This window comes from Dermacentor albipictus, chromosome 1, assembly GCF_038994185.2.
Source record: "Dermacentor albipictus isolate Rhodes 1998 colony chromosome 1, USDA_Dalb.pri_finalv2, whole genome shotgun sequence".
NCBI lineage: Eukaryota > Metazoa > Arthropoda > Arachnida > Ixodida > Ixodidae > Dermacentor > Dermacentor albipictus.
In genome coordinates, this window is record NC_091821.1 from 201,623,580 (window position 1) to 201,637,011 (window position 13,432).

At 44.9% G+C, this 13,432-nt stretch overlaps 1 protein-coding gene across 2 annotated transcripts in view; it reads left to right on the forward strand.

Annotated features, from left to right (window-relative positions):
• LOC139054133 (uncharacterized) overlaps positions 1 to 10,051 on the forward strand; it is a 30,279-nt gene extending 20,228 nt beyond the window's left edge. For both annotated transcript variants that reach the window (XM_070530733.1, XM_070530734.1), the window contains exons 10-21: positions 2,182 to 2,296; positions 2,735 to 2,874; positions 3,590 to 3,616; positions 3,746 to 3,854; positions 4,241 to 4,386; positions 5,133 to 5,268; positions 5,376 to 5,515; positions 5,588 to 5,723; positions 5,828 to 6,157; positions 9,135 to 9,328; positions 9,415 to 9,550; positions 9,809 to 10,051. In XM_070530733.1, coding sequence (XP_070386834.1) covers positions 2,182 to 2,296; positions 2,735 to 2,874; positions 3,590 to 3,616; positions 3,746 to 3,854; positions 4,241 to 4,386; positions 5,133 to 5,268; positions 5,376 to 5,515; positions 5,588 to 5,723; positions 5,828 to 6,157; positions 9,135 to 9,328; positions 9,415 to 9,550; positions 9,809 to 10,037 — 1,838 coding nt within the window. In that variant the 3' untranslated portion in view covers positions 10,038 to 10,051. The remainder of the gene's footprint in view (positions 1 to 2,181; positions 2,297 to 2,734; positions 2,875 to 3,589; positions 3,617 to 3,745; positions 3,855 to 4,240; positions 4,387 to 5,132; positions 5,269 to 5,375; positions 5,516 to 5,587; positions 5,724 to 5,827; positions 6,158 to 9,134; positions 9,329 to 9,414; positions 9,551 to 9,808) is intronic.
• Positions 10,052 to 13,432: the final 3,381 nt, after the last annotated feature.

Here is a 13,432-nt window from a genome sequence, read left to right on the forward strand (position 1 = left end):
GTTAGAGAGAGAGAGAAACAACTTTACTGGTCCATTATGAAATTAAACGCGTTAAGCGTCTGATGGGGTGGCTCCCCCTTCGCGGACTCCATATACTTCCAGGGCCGCCTGGCCCCTGTGGATCAGTCGGAGCTGGTCTTCCAGGGCGGGGCTGGACAGCATGATCTCGCATCGCTCGTAAAGGGTGGGGATAGCAGGGGGGTTAGTTATGGGTATAGGTGGGGGGTGGTCTATGGAAAAATTGCACTCTCCTATGACGTGCCGAAGGGTGCCTAATGCATTGCAGTGAGGACATGTGTTCTTGTATCTCTCTGGGCATATTTTGTTCTGGAGGCAGGGGTGGGGAAAGGATCCTGCCTGGATTTGCCTGTATATTGTTTGTTCGGCTAGGGTCAAGGAGTGGTGGGGGTGCGGGAATGTCTTCCTGCCGTCTCTGTAATATTTGACTATATCTCTGTAATTTGTTATCGGTTGCCATCCCCTTCCCTCCTCCTCGTTGGCCCGGGAGTTTGTTGCGTACATCTGTTGCGTACATCTCTACAAAGCCTAGGCATCGGTATGTTCGCGAGCGCTACTCACGGCCATAGCGGCGGATGCGGAACCTCCTTCAACCACAAGCGTCACATAGTGCGTGAACCAAGGACCCGCCAACTGGCCAGCACTCCCTCGCATACTAACTCAAGACACCCTGGCTGCAATAGTCGTGACCATCACTATGAAACGAGTGAGATGATTAAGGGGACCGAGGAGCTCCTTTTTTAGTAACAACCTTATGAAACCAAATGACAAGTAAGACAAGGAAAGCACAGAGAGCTCTGAGGCATCATCGAAAGAAACTTATTTACCAAGTGCTGTCGGACGGCACTAATAAGCTTGCCAGGTATTGGGAGGTCGTCGCCAGCAGATGTATATCTTAATGAATCACTGCATCACTTCCTGTGAAAAAGACATGCTTGAAATTCTCGAAGAAGTATGCACTTAGAGCTGTCTTTGACGACATCATAACACGGAATTAGCTGATATTCGTGGTCTAATAAGAATACAATGACAAATTTCAGGCATGCGCACACATAGCCAGTCACAGAAGCTAAATGTGAACGCTAAACATTTTCCCGAATTACTGTATGTCGAATCCACCGGTTGAATTTTGGTCGATTAGCCACAGACAGGCACGGCACCTATGAAGGGTCGCCAACTGAGCGTGCGTATAGGCAATAACGAACAATATCTACTGACTTGGGAGAGCAGCGGTCTAGTGCATTCATACCAAATGGTAAAAGCTCACGTGTTCCCTAGCTACGCGACTTTAGTCGGCAATTCTGCATGCAACGCAAGCGCCCTCTAAATTTGTAAATTTTTTTTGATATCCCAGAGGATGGAACTGTATGGTGCACAAGCTTTTACTCCGGTGCTTCATTTGCTCAGATAATTTGAATAACTAGAGAATATTTGGGCAAGAGCTTAAACATGGCGTCTTTCTGCGACGCTGGCAGGTGTGGTATGTTTGCCACGTTTGTTGGGTAATTGATGTAGGTGACGAAACTGAAACGAACGTCAGCGTTCGAAAGTGACGACTTGTGGTTTAACCACCGCTTATCTGCAAGGTTGAAAACACTAGGGTAAGGTTGATGCTAGAGCAATAATTAAATATGTCGCTAATTTATAAACGCCACAAAAAAAGCACCAAACAGCACCCAGAAGGCTGAGGGACACTGCTTTGTCCGAAAATATACGATAAAATCAAGCGTCAGGAAGAAAACGAAATTCGCTGAAACTTGCCGGCGAGGTCTCTCATTTTACGTAAGCCTCTAGTCATGCAACGGGGATCACGCAATGAGTGTTGCCCAAGTTTGAAGCATTGCCCGAAAAATCCCATGGTTGTATGAATACTTATTTCATAATTATAAAATTGTAGAAATATGTAACAAAAAGATTGTAAAAGGTGCTGTAAAGACGCGGGGCTCCATAACTTACTTGAGAATGTGGCATTTTCAGGCGAGCAGAGAGGCTAAAAGAGAATTGCAATATATCCAGTAAAAACTGCACTATTGAGCAGATAATATATAATCACCGCTATCAGCTTAGCGGTTAAATGGCAAATAAGCTACGAAGAAGACATGTAGCACATCACTCTTTTGACTTGCATGAACACTGAGATGCTTTTCCGCGTTTCCCATGCAGAGAATCTGCCTCCACCAGGTTGCTCGTACAGGAAGCTTGTCAAGCTCTTTTCGTACTGCGTGGTCAATTTCTTCTCAAGTTTTGCCATGGCCAAGGACACCGTGCAGGCGTGCATGTGAGTATAAGACGCTGAAAGACATTGAGGCATTAAGTGCACATCTCATTTGCATGCTATTCGCTGAGTCCAAGCAAAATAGCAAATTGGGAGAGTTGGTAACAATCTACTTTTACCGGCACCCCCCGAATTCAAATACGTCTTCGTCTGAATCCTAGCGGTGAATGCACTGAACAACACCAAAGTGACGTGCCCCGACGGCCGTCTTTTTTTTACACTTCGGCCATGAGCCGAACATTGACTGCTTTATACGCTTACGTCCCATCCATGTAAACACGACACGACTGTAGAATTGGGTAGGAATCAGTCGCCAGCCATAATTGCTTTAAATATGCCTTTCGTTCAGCTTTTACCTTGGCAATTTTTATGAGTTGTAATCGGTAATGCTTGCCTCGGGGGATTCGGTTTAGTGACAGCACAGTTGCGTCTTGCATGCAGGTTTCTTGGCAGACATCGTTCCTGTGTACAACAGGCACGCAAGCTGACCAACTGCAGCATGAAAGTGAAAGAGCTGGAAGATTTTGTCTACCTCACGAACGTTGTGCAGGACAAATACTCCTCCCGGTGCAAGCCAGAAGGTGGGCGGGCTCGTTGGTTTGCTTGTGCAGGCTAAATCCGTGTCAGAAATCCGTTTGCGAAATCCTTTCTAGAAAGTGAGAACATAAGCGGGCTCATAGATAAAGAATAAATAGTGTATCAATAATGTTAACCGTGCCTTTACATTGTGAAGTAAAAGCTGGGAAAGCAAAAAAAAAAAGAAAAGAAAGAAGCGGTTCGCTTTCACTTTAAATTATGGTGAAAAGACACGGACATGAGGGGATGGTGTTGAGATGTATGGTAAATTGAAGTACTCGTGGCCAATTTAATTGAGCCTATATCTTCTTATATATACATGCCCCAACAAACAGTCGGCTTGTACAAACCAGAACGGCGGTCAATATCGGTATACGACGCTCACTGTACGTTACAGGCATGATGTGCTATTTTCGCGACAGCTAATGCGGACGGTAATTCAGGCCTTGAATGCACTTTTCTGAGCGGATAAATGTACGAAAAACAGTAACATCAAGGTTTTCAATATAAAACGTAAATTACCGCAAGAACTCTGTGCTTTCATAAACTGGAAAGTCTTATGACGGTCATCAAAAAACTTACGAATCCATTTTGTGAATGCATTTTTGAAGACGCAGAGGGGAAGCTATTTGTTTTTCATGCGTGATGGTGTTGCGCTTCTATTCTTTAAACATGGGCCGTCCATTGAATAACCGGGCATATTCCTCCCTAAATTTTCAGACAAGAAGACACTGGCGGAGAAGAAAGGTACTGCTTTGCTTTTCATAAACAAATTAAAGAAAGTTTAATCGCTTATAGAAGGTTCTCTAGACAGTCGAAGTGTGCTGATATTAATCAGTAATCATTAATATTATACTCTCTTGCATATGAATCAAGCCGAAGCTGGAGTACCGTCTCTCTGCAAGAAGAAAAGTCTACTTCAAAAATACCTGAAGTGCAGTTTTACGCTCCAAAATAAACTCTCGGTCAAGATCGACGAATGCAGGTGAGTACTACTGCATGACGTAATGTGTTTCGCCATATCATCATGCCATATTTACCTACTTTATTATCGACAAACTGTAAGCAACGGAAGAAGGTAATACAAGAGTTCTTAGTGACAGACGCTATGACATACACATGTTAGACAGACAGCAGAACACTGTGCAATTCTCCTGAGCAAGCGGCCGATTGCTTGTGAACAAATCAAAGCCAGCGTGAGCTCAGAAAGCTGGCTCTGCTCTTGCGTAAATTTACGGGCTGCGAACAAAAGTTGCAATTGTTTATTATTTATTTAGTTTGTCGAGTTTACAGCTCTCGAACTTATAGACATTATATGACAATATATCCTCTTCTGATAGCGAACAATTGTCTTTTGTTCTTACTTTCTAGGGCTCTTGATTCATTTTCGCAGTGTTTCATGGAAGCCCGAGCAGACAACGAGTGCACATACACGGACGACAGCTTCACCTCCATGATGCAGATGCAGACGGAGTTAATGACCGACACCCTTAGGTCTCGCTGCACGCAGAAGTCCGGTAAGAAGGTCCGCAGGCCTTTGCGAACATTTCACGAGGAGGTTGCAAATGTGTATCGCATTGGAGCTTTCGACTCGACGATTGATTTATTTGAAAAAGTTGGCATTTTAGCTACCCTCGCCCTTCGTGGAACTTGCATTACGTTTTTCTTAAGGTCGTAGGTAAGGTTATCAATACTACTCTAACATGTTCACTTTAGTGCCGAATGAAGGAAACATCATTATTTCCTTCATTTGGAACTAAAGTGAACATGTTAGTGGAGTAATGATAACTGTAAGCCAGGTAAGTTTTCCACGCAAGTAGAATTAGCGCAAGTTTGTGCTCCATGCCCATCGATGTTCAACCATCTCTGCGCCTGCAGCTTAAACGTTGCAGTGGTGGCTTGTCCGTGAACGCGTGCGTGTGTATGCGTGTGTCTGGGTTCAGGAAGAGGGACAGTGGAGAGCGGTGGCGTTTGAAAATGTCGCTGAGCCGAAATAGACTCAACCTTTGTTACGGGTGGCCTGGTGGGTGCTCCATTTTAATGTAGGATGCATCCATTGTAGCCATTGGATGGGGAGAGAGTATCAATCCAATTTGATAGGGATAATGATAAAGTACCATTGACACTGTAGAATAGTTTCAAAATTTAGGAACCACTGAAACAAGTACTCGGAGGTTCTGTCTTAGACAAGTTGCGCTAAGCAAAAGACGGGACAAGCATGTTGGCGATGCCTTTAAAAATTGCAATGCCTGTTTCTCGGCAGCCGACTTGAATGTCTTGCTGAAATGCGCTCAACCCGACGCGCTGAAGAAGATGCTTCTTTGTGGCCTTTCTTATAACAAGCTCATGGAAGATTTGAAGAGGCAAGGGGAGTACTACGTCACGTCGACAACATGCAGGTAAATTCAAACTACCTTTAAGTGAGCATAAATATGACCCGCGCTTAGCACGGTTCACAGATCTTGCTCACGCGGACTGCTTTTTTCGCTTTCTTTTATCTGGTCAGTTACTTAGCAGAATACCAGCACTGCATGATAGATGTCGAGAGGACCACAGGCTGCACGAAGTCTACACTTCACGAGCACACGTCGGCTATACTGAATTTCTGGACTTGGAACGTGGCTCCATTGTGTGAAAGCGCCGCTTGTAAGTATCACTATGTCTCTATCTTGCCTGATAAAGACCATCAGCAATTTTCTCTTTGCTCTTCATTCACAGCTCTGTTGCTGACAGACGTTGATCCCAAATGTGACTACCCAAAATCACTCTTAAAGGCTCTCCAATGTACCATAGAATTTCAGGAGTTTGCCGAGCAAGCTACATGGGACACGATGACGTCAGCCGAATCTTGCTCGTGCGTTCCTTCATTTTTACAAGAAGGGCCCTCACGGTCTTTGGTAGTTCTGTAAGATGACGAAATTGCTTGCGCAAGGTGAACTAACAGATGTTTGATTTTAGGTCTCTGGAAATGCTCGAAAAATGTCTGATACACTCTCTGGACAACGGACAGTGCAAGCACAGCCTGCATGCCAAGGCTCAAGTGTCCGTGCTGAGGTCGTTACTCATGGCCGAGTACAAAGTGACCTGCCGCAAAGTATACCAGTCGGCACCCGGAATGTCTGAGATGCAGCCGGACGACTACGTATACGAGGATTACTACTACTTTGGCGACGAAGTTGTGCGCACGAGGGCACCAGAAAAGAGGCCTGACCACTTACTTGAGGAGCAGTTGAGCAACGAAACGAGGATCGCTCCAAGTGCCCGCTTGAAACTGCACGATCATCTCGAGTAAGTGCACGAACTGGTATACGACGTCGTTGCCCGAAGTATCCGATGTCATACGCTGTAAATATTTGAAAACTGCGGTTTAAGGTTCATGAAAACAGAGTAGTTGTTTTTTAAACACGTAATTCAAAATATCTTCGAGTGGTAATAACATTGGCATTTCATACTTCCGCAGCTAAATAAAGCGCCTAAATTTTTTTGCCGAAGCCCATCATGAATACGCGAAGAAAGAATAGTAACCGGATATCCTGCAGCCTGAACTCGACCTACTACAGTTTTGTTTCATTGATTAGTTTTCATTAACGAAGTGGCAACACGTTAATACGAAGTTAAAATGGCTTCACAGTGATAAAAATGACCTTATCATGCTTAATCCGATGAAGTAACCTGCTGTCAATTTCTTTGTTGAGACATCAGCTGAATAAGATTGCATTTAGTGCCAAGAAAGCGACATCATTCACTTTAGAACTATTTCATCAGCTAAAGCGCATAAGCAGGGGATTGTTTTTCGGGCAAATGTGTTCGTGAAAATACTTGATGGTAAGTTGAAGCTAATTACCAGCACAAGTGTCTAGCGTTACTAAGCTTCCTACATCCATTTCGCTTACCTCACTTCCAGACACTATTTCAGTTCTTGAAGGAAAGATGTTAGTTCTAAGTATGAATATTGCAGATATGTATTACTTTCTGCCGTGTGACGGTTTGTTAAAACGTGTTGAGGATTGTATTAGGAAAGAAGTTTGGGGAACCAGTATGTAAGGAAAAATATTGTGTGTCTACTGGGGCTATTCTGGAAACATTTTCATGTATTAAAAGTCGACGATTGTGGGGTGGAATCTACAGCAGTCACATGCAGTCAACTCTCGTGAATTTCACCTCGGTTAATTCGACTTTTCGCTCAATTAAAAGGCACTGGAAAGTCCGAGTGAGAAACGATACATTGCTACGCAAGAAAAACTGATTTACAAGCACGCTACTTCGCTTAATTCGACCCACAACCGCGGTTACTAAAGCTTAACATATACTAAATTCAGCTAGCAGTGCTGCTGCTTCTCTAGGCACGAAGCTATTTGATTTAAATTTATATTTATATTTTAGTGCTCGACGCTTATTTCACTCGTGAATCCATTCGTTTCCGCTTGTTTCGTGTCGTGTGATGCTGAGGCATTTAAACATGTCCGAACTCTTCGACTCATTCTGATGGAGTATCGCTTCCAGAGAAAGGAACAAAAATACATTCTAGACTACTTCAACTAACAAAATGGATTCAAGTTCCTTCATTTTCTCGCTGTTTGTGAATTGGACCTTTCGCATAATTCGGTAAAGCCTTGCAATCTCGCAGAGATCGAATTCACGGGAGTTTTCTGTATTTGCGTCGGTTATAATGTTGACGCATTCCCTGGTGATATATACTAAAGCAATGTTTCCCTCGAGTTAGACCGATATTTAGGTGACCTTGTCCTCAAGATCTTCTCCTATGAGGACAAGTACTTGGTTTGCTGTTATAACGATCACCATTGCTTCTGTAAGTGAAGAAATCAAAATGTAAGGTCGGAGAGGAGGGGGGGGGGGGGGGTCAAGAGTCCGTAAGGAACCGCTACTGCATAGGAGCATACAAGTTTAGGTAATACCTTGACTTCTTTAGACGACCATGTGTGTTGGAAAATCCTTAGAGATCATCAAAACGTTTGCTGAACTTTTCGTCGAAGCTTTGTAATGTAAAAAACGATGGTCCTGTCGTGCCATAAATCCTTGCTCACTAATTCTTGCATTCACAAGGTGAATATTAGCTTTAGTGTGCAGCTCACGCGTTTATTAGAAGCTGGTTTTCTTCGTGTTGCAGAAGAAAGTCGTGGTTATACTTTACGTTAACTCTCTGCCCCATAGATTTACCGTTCTGTTTGCGGATGGCGGTATGTTAGGAAAGATATGTGCCGCCATGCACAGAAAGAGCAGTTCAAGTGAAAAAAAGAAAGCACGACTAAGAAAACCTACAGGTGGCATGTACCGCATATTAACAAATTTGGAGAATGCCGTAAGGGCGTATTTTATAAGGTTCCTCGTATGAAATGAATTACTGGATTTTATATGTCAAAACCACGACATGATTGTAGCCCACGCCGTAGTGTGGAACTCCACATTAGTTTTGACTATCTGCGGTTCTTTAACGTGCACCCAGTGCACGGTACAAAAGCAGCTTTGCATTTTGCCACCGTCGAAATGCGGCCCCCGTGGACGGGATTTGATCCCGCAACTTCGTGCTTAGCAGCAAAAAAATTTTTTTGTTGCTGCAATGCTCGCTTTCTCGCCATCTTTTTAAGCATGTACATGGACTTTCGGGCAGACAGGCTGTTGCATCTATCAAATATTCTATCAGCATAAACGATCGTTGAGCTGTGGAACACCGTCTAACCCTTCTTGGCACTGTCGCGATAATAAGTGTATATACTCCGAAATTTGTATACAGTATAGTTCTGTGCCGTCGTCAGAACGAGAAAGTTTGCCTCGTGGTCAAGTGATGGAGTAGCATAAATAGCAGTAGCATGTGCGCAAGACAGCCCTTGATTATCATGCTCAAAAAAGAGTAGTTATACTTGAACAGTTATCTTTCGCGAGTGCCCGCACGTGTATAATAATTGACGGGCTGGCGCTGGTCTTCCCTTGTGCATCCGCAGATAAATCTTGTCCTCCTTCTTTTCCGCCACTGTGAGACTTTTCAGTTGATATAGTCGGCGTTTGAGTTGTCCTCGCTCTAATTGTGTCTGAGATTGCACGTCTTCATTTCAAAGTACCAGGAATGTGAACATGTCATTCAAACGTGCTGACTATATTATTTTGATGGCTGATTGACCTGATGGAGCTTTCTCGACACCTTGGTTAAAATTATTTGCGCTGCAGTGAAGCCCATAATTTAGCAGCTAAATTTTGAAGGAGAAAAAGTATACGAAGAAGTAGATGCTCATGGATAAAAATATCGCAGGAGGATCTACAACAAGGTGCGTGGGTTCGGGTTTGACAAGATCATGAACAGAGTCAAACATGATCCGCAGCCCCCCAACGTGCCAGTAACAACCCCGACCGCCGCATTCAATATGACGAACTCCAGCGATGAACAGCAACCCCAATCGGCGATGACGGGTGTGGTCATTCCGGTTCTTGACAATGATGACGGGCGTAAGTTGCAGAGCCTATCAGGCTCCATATTTGCAGTTCAATCTGCAAATACGAATGCATGTTAATGTTTCCATTTCTTTATGTAGTGTGCAACATGGCTGGGTACGAGAGGGAAAAACAACGCTGCAGTCAGTATATATCTGACCAAGCCAGGAAGTACAAACGAAACATCAAGTATATACCGGTGTCCAATCTCAGAGACATCGCCGACAACGTGTGCAAGTAAGGCGATTATGACTTGACAGCATTTTACTGAGCCCTTTCTCGAGTTACTTAATTGCAAGTACATCGCGAGACTACGCTGTACACGTTGTACGTTATGCTTCTTCGATAAATTACCCAAACCTAGCTGCTGCAACGCAAATAATTCACGTTGTAGCGCAATAACATACACAAACGATGCGAGCGGGCGCTCAAAGTGTTTCAAATATACTTTCATAGATGCGCTCATTGCTGTCGCCTGCAATCCTTTCTTCCCAGGATGGTGGACCTCTACCGTGCCTGCATGAGCGAAATAGCTGAGCGCAATAAGTGTCTGGTGATGCTCGCCAACACACCTCGGATAGTCGAGAACGAGCTGATAAAACTTGGCCTGACGTTTTGCACTACTGCTACGATCGGGTCAGGATGCCAGCCCCGGTACAACGCCGGTACAGTCACTGTCGTATTCCTGTGCAGCCTGAGTTTGAGGATCCAAAATTGGGAATAAATATCGAGGTCGCATGTGGTGCATAATTTTCTTACGAATGGTACGGTAATTAGAAAAATTTGATGCATACACTGGCGCGCTTCTCCAGTATGATTAACTGAATATTCTGTGTTTCTGATGCCGCCTGTTCTCACAATAAAGCACACCAAGTAGAGAAGCTACGAGGTGATGGCGTCCTGGAGTTGCGTGACAGTTCGATCTGTGCTGCATGTTCAGCATAGTACGTATATTTTTATCTGATTCTGTTCTTGCGTGTTTTTTTTTTTCGTTGCAGCCATGGTGCTACCACTTTGACTAAGCGACTATTATTGTGCAACTTTGCGAATCACGAACGCAAGGTATTTAAACAATAAGAAGTCAAATAATGGTGTTATCTTGGGCCACTGAGACCATTGGTACCGTAGCTCGAAAGACGCTTGTTTGCTAGAGGAACACCACCAGCGGAAATCCGATAGACAGTGATTTGGAAGTGTTCTACATTCAAGATCATAGAGAAAAATTTATTCCAATTCGCCAAACGTTGAAACTTGATGCCTGAGCAATGTGCGAACTCTTTTCATACAACAAAGCGCATGCAAGACAGGGCACAAAGGGTGGAGACCATGTTGTTGTTATTGCCAAGAACATTGCCAAGTTTCACATCACCCTTTTTCAACACTGAGTATGTGGCGTTTCTGATGTGCGCAAAAATGATAAAAGATAAAAAAGTAACATGCAAAAGCCGTGGGGCAGTGCCTTCTATTCTCGATAATTTATTCGCATAAAGCTTAAATGTTGTCTTAAGTTAGGTCAACACCTTCAACTTTTCAAGTGTCACTTTGTTCACCCGTTCAGGCAAGACGCGTATACGTTTAGAAAAGAAAATTACGCAAGGAAAGAAAAAATTTCTTATTATAAATGTATTCATTTGATACCTGACAGTCCTATGCATATTTTAAATACCAATTTACATATCCGGTGAAATCGTGATACACTTGTGATGACGGCATAAATAGGCCATATGGTCTGTAAACACTACTGGTTTGTCGGAATAATCAACCTTGTGCTTTTACTTCTTCAAAACACCTATTGTGCTTAGCATCGGGCTACATATATTTTCATGGTATAAATCACTCTACAGTCAGGCTTATCGGCATCACGTTGCTCTGAAACGTGGAAGGACAACAAGGACCGATGTAACGATTCCTGAAAAAGAAAATCCAGCATACTTATGTCTCTGGTTCCTCAACACCTGTGAGACATGCTTGCCTGTAGTAGCTGCCCGTGTTTGAGAAATAACGGTACCACTGAACCTTCTTTAATGAGAAAGCACGACATGGCAAAAATTTGATGCGTTTAGGCGTACTATCAAATGCACAGAGCGCGCCGAGGAGCACGTAATGCAGATCACCATAAAGCCTTGAATGGAGACCTCGTTATTTAGCCTGCACTTCGTCCACGTCGCCCTCCTCCGCTCTCGCCTCGCGACGTCTGCCATCCCTCTACCTCACTGCCAGCTGACCTCGAGGGTGAAGATGCCCGCGTGAAGGCGCGCACTTACAAGGGTGCCCATGTGTGGTTGTGACAGTGGTAAGGAAGTCAAGGCGTTATAATTAAAGGAGTACCGACATTACATTACCGGCGTTTAATTTTTTACGCATCAAATAAAAGTATGTTCCGTTCCCACGTGACCCTCTTCTGAACCACGACGTCTCGACAAATGTACCACCTGGCTTATAGAAAAGCTATCGTTGTAAACTATTGAAGGTGCTTTGAGGCATTCTAGTATTTCTTCTATAGGGTTTACAGTTCTATAGGGCACTTATTTAACGCAAAAAGAAATGTCTAAAACTCCATTAAAGCTTAAACAAAAGCTCGAAGTCCACTCAACCTTCAGGCTCGTATTCGAATGAACATAAACCGTGTGTATTGGTGAGCACTAGAGAGAGCGTAAATACTGATAAATATATATTTACGGAAAAACTGCTATTTCTGTCGTTAACAACACGAAAGCGGAGACGCAAACGAATAAAAAGAGACAACGCGAGCGTTGATTTGCTACCTACGTGAGTCTCGCATTTGACACTTCTTACGAAATCAACGTTCCCCCTCGAGCCCAGCTTTCCCTCTGAAGAAACTACGAGCGGGAAGTTTAGCGCTGCAATAATCTTTCAACGAGCCAAGGAAGTCGAGGCTTCACTGGATTTTCTTTTTTTTTTAGCGAATACCTTTCTTGTCTTTTAATGGCCCATTTTCGAGGCCGGTAGTCGGACTGTCACCACAGATACAAGGGCATCGACGCTCTCGCGCCACCGGGCTGCGGGGCGCGATCCGCCCCCCCCCCCCCCTTTTCTATACCCTTAGTATATCAGCCGGATTAAAGAAAACTTCGATAAGAACGCAGTTGTCACAGACTTATGAGTTCTAGATATGGTATTTGCAACAGTAAAATAAATATTTCATTACACATCATGAGCCGATGGCGGTGGCTGCGAAAATAGGACATGAGTGACAATGTCAAAATAGAACTCTGTTTCGTTGTTGTGGGGATCGCACGCGCGTCCCGATATCTCCGGAGCGGCCACGCGGTTATCACGCGATAATCACGTGCTCGCTCGCGGAGGGTAGCGGGGAGAGGGCACCCCCGCCGCTCCCGCTACACTTCGCGCCTGGCCGCGACGCTGCAGCCAAGGCACCCCGTTCCCTCCTTTCCCTTTCTTGGAACCGGGGAGACTCCTCTCCGCCGCTCGGGAGAAGCGCTATTCCCCCGACGCAACTTTGTCTCACGGCAGAAGAGCTTGCGAGAGGCCGCATCTCAAATCAGCCGCTGAGACCGCCGCACGCCGTCCCCCCTGTTGCGCCCACCGCCCCAGGGCCCGAGCGCGGATCCACTTGGGTGAGCTGAACTCTTATCAGCCTACTTTTGTGGTTCCCACATTGTGCGGTTTGTTTCGCCCCAGACGTGCGGAATGCTCCGCCGCTGAGGTTTTGTGTTGTGTTGTATTTGTGTGTGTTGTGGCTGTTGTTGTCTGTTGGAATCCTTGTACTCTAAGGTGAATAAACACCTTAGGTTGAGACTCACCCTGTCCCCACTGGCCTGAACCCGCCGTGGTCGCAACTCACTGCGAACCGCGGGTTAGGGGTCACAGCTCTGACTGCTAGGGCTGCTGCGAAAGTGCTACGGAGCGACTGCCGCTCCGCCGGCGCTGTGCGATCCAGAGAAGGGTCAGGTGCGCACGCGCGAGCCTGAGTAATACCCCTATATTGTACACATAAAATCGCCTACTAAGCGTAACAGAGTTGTGCCTGCAGGTAAGCGAATAGCTGCGACTGCCGGGAATAGCGAGAATGCTTTGGGGTGTCTGTAGATTTAGAAGCTGCACCGCTATAGATGTACTAGTTATACGGCTTTGGGG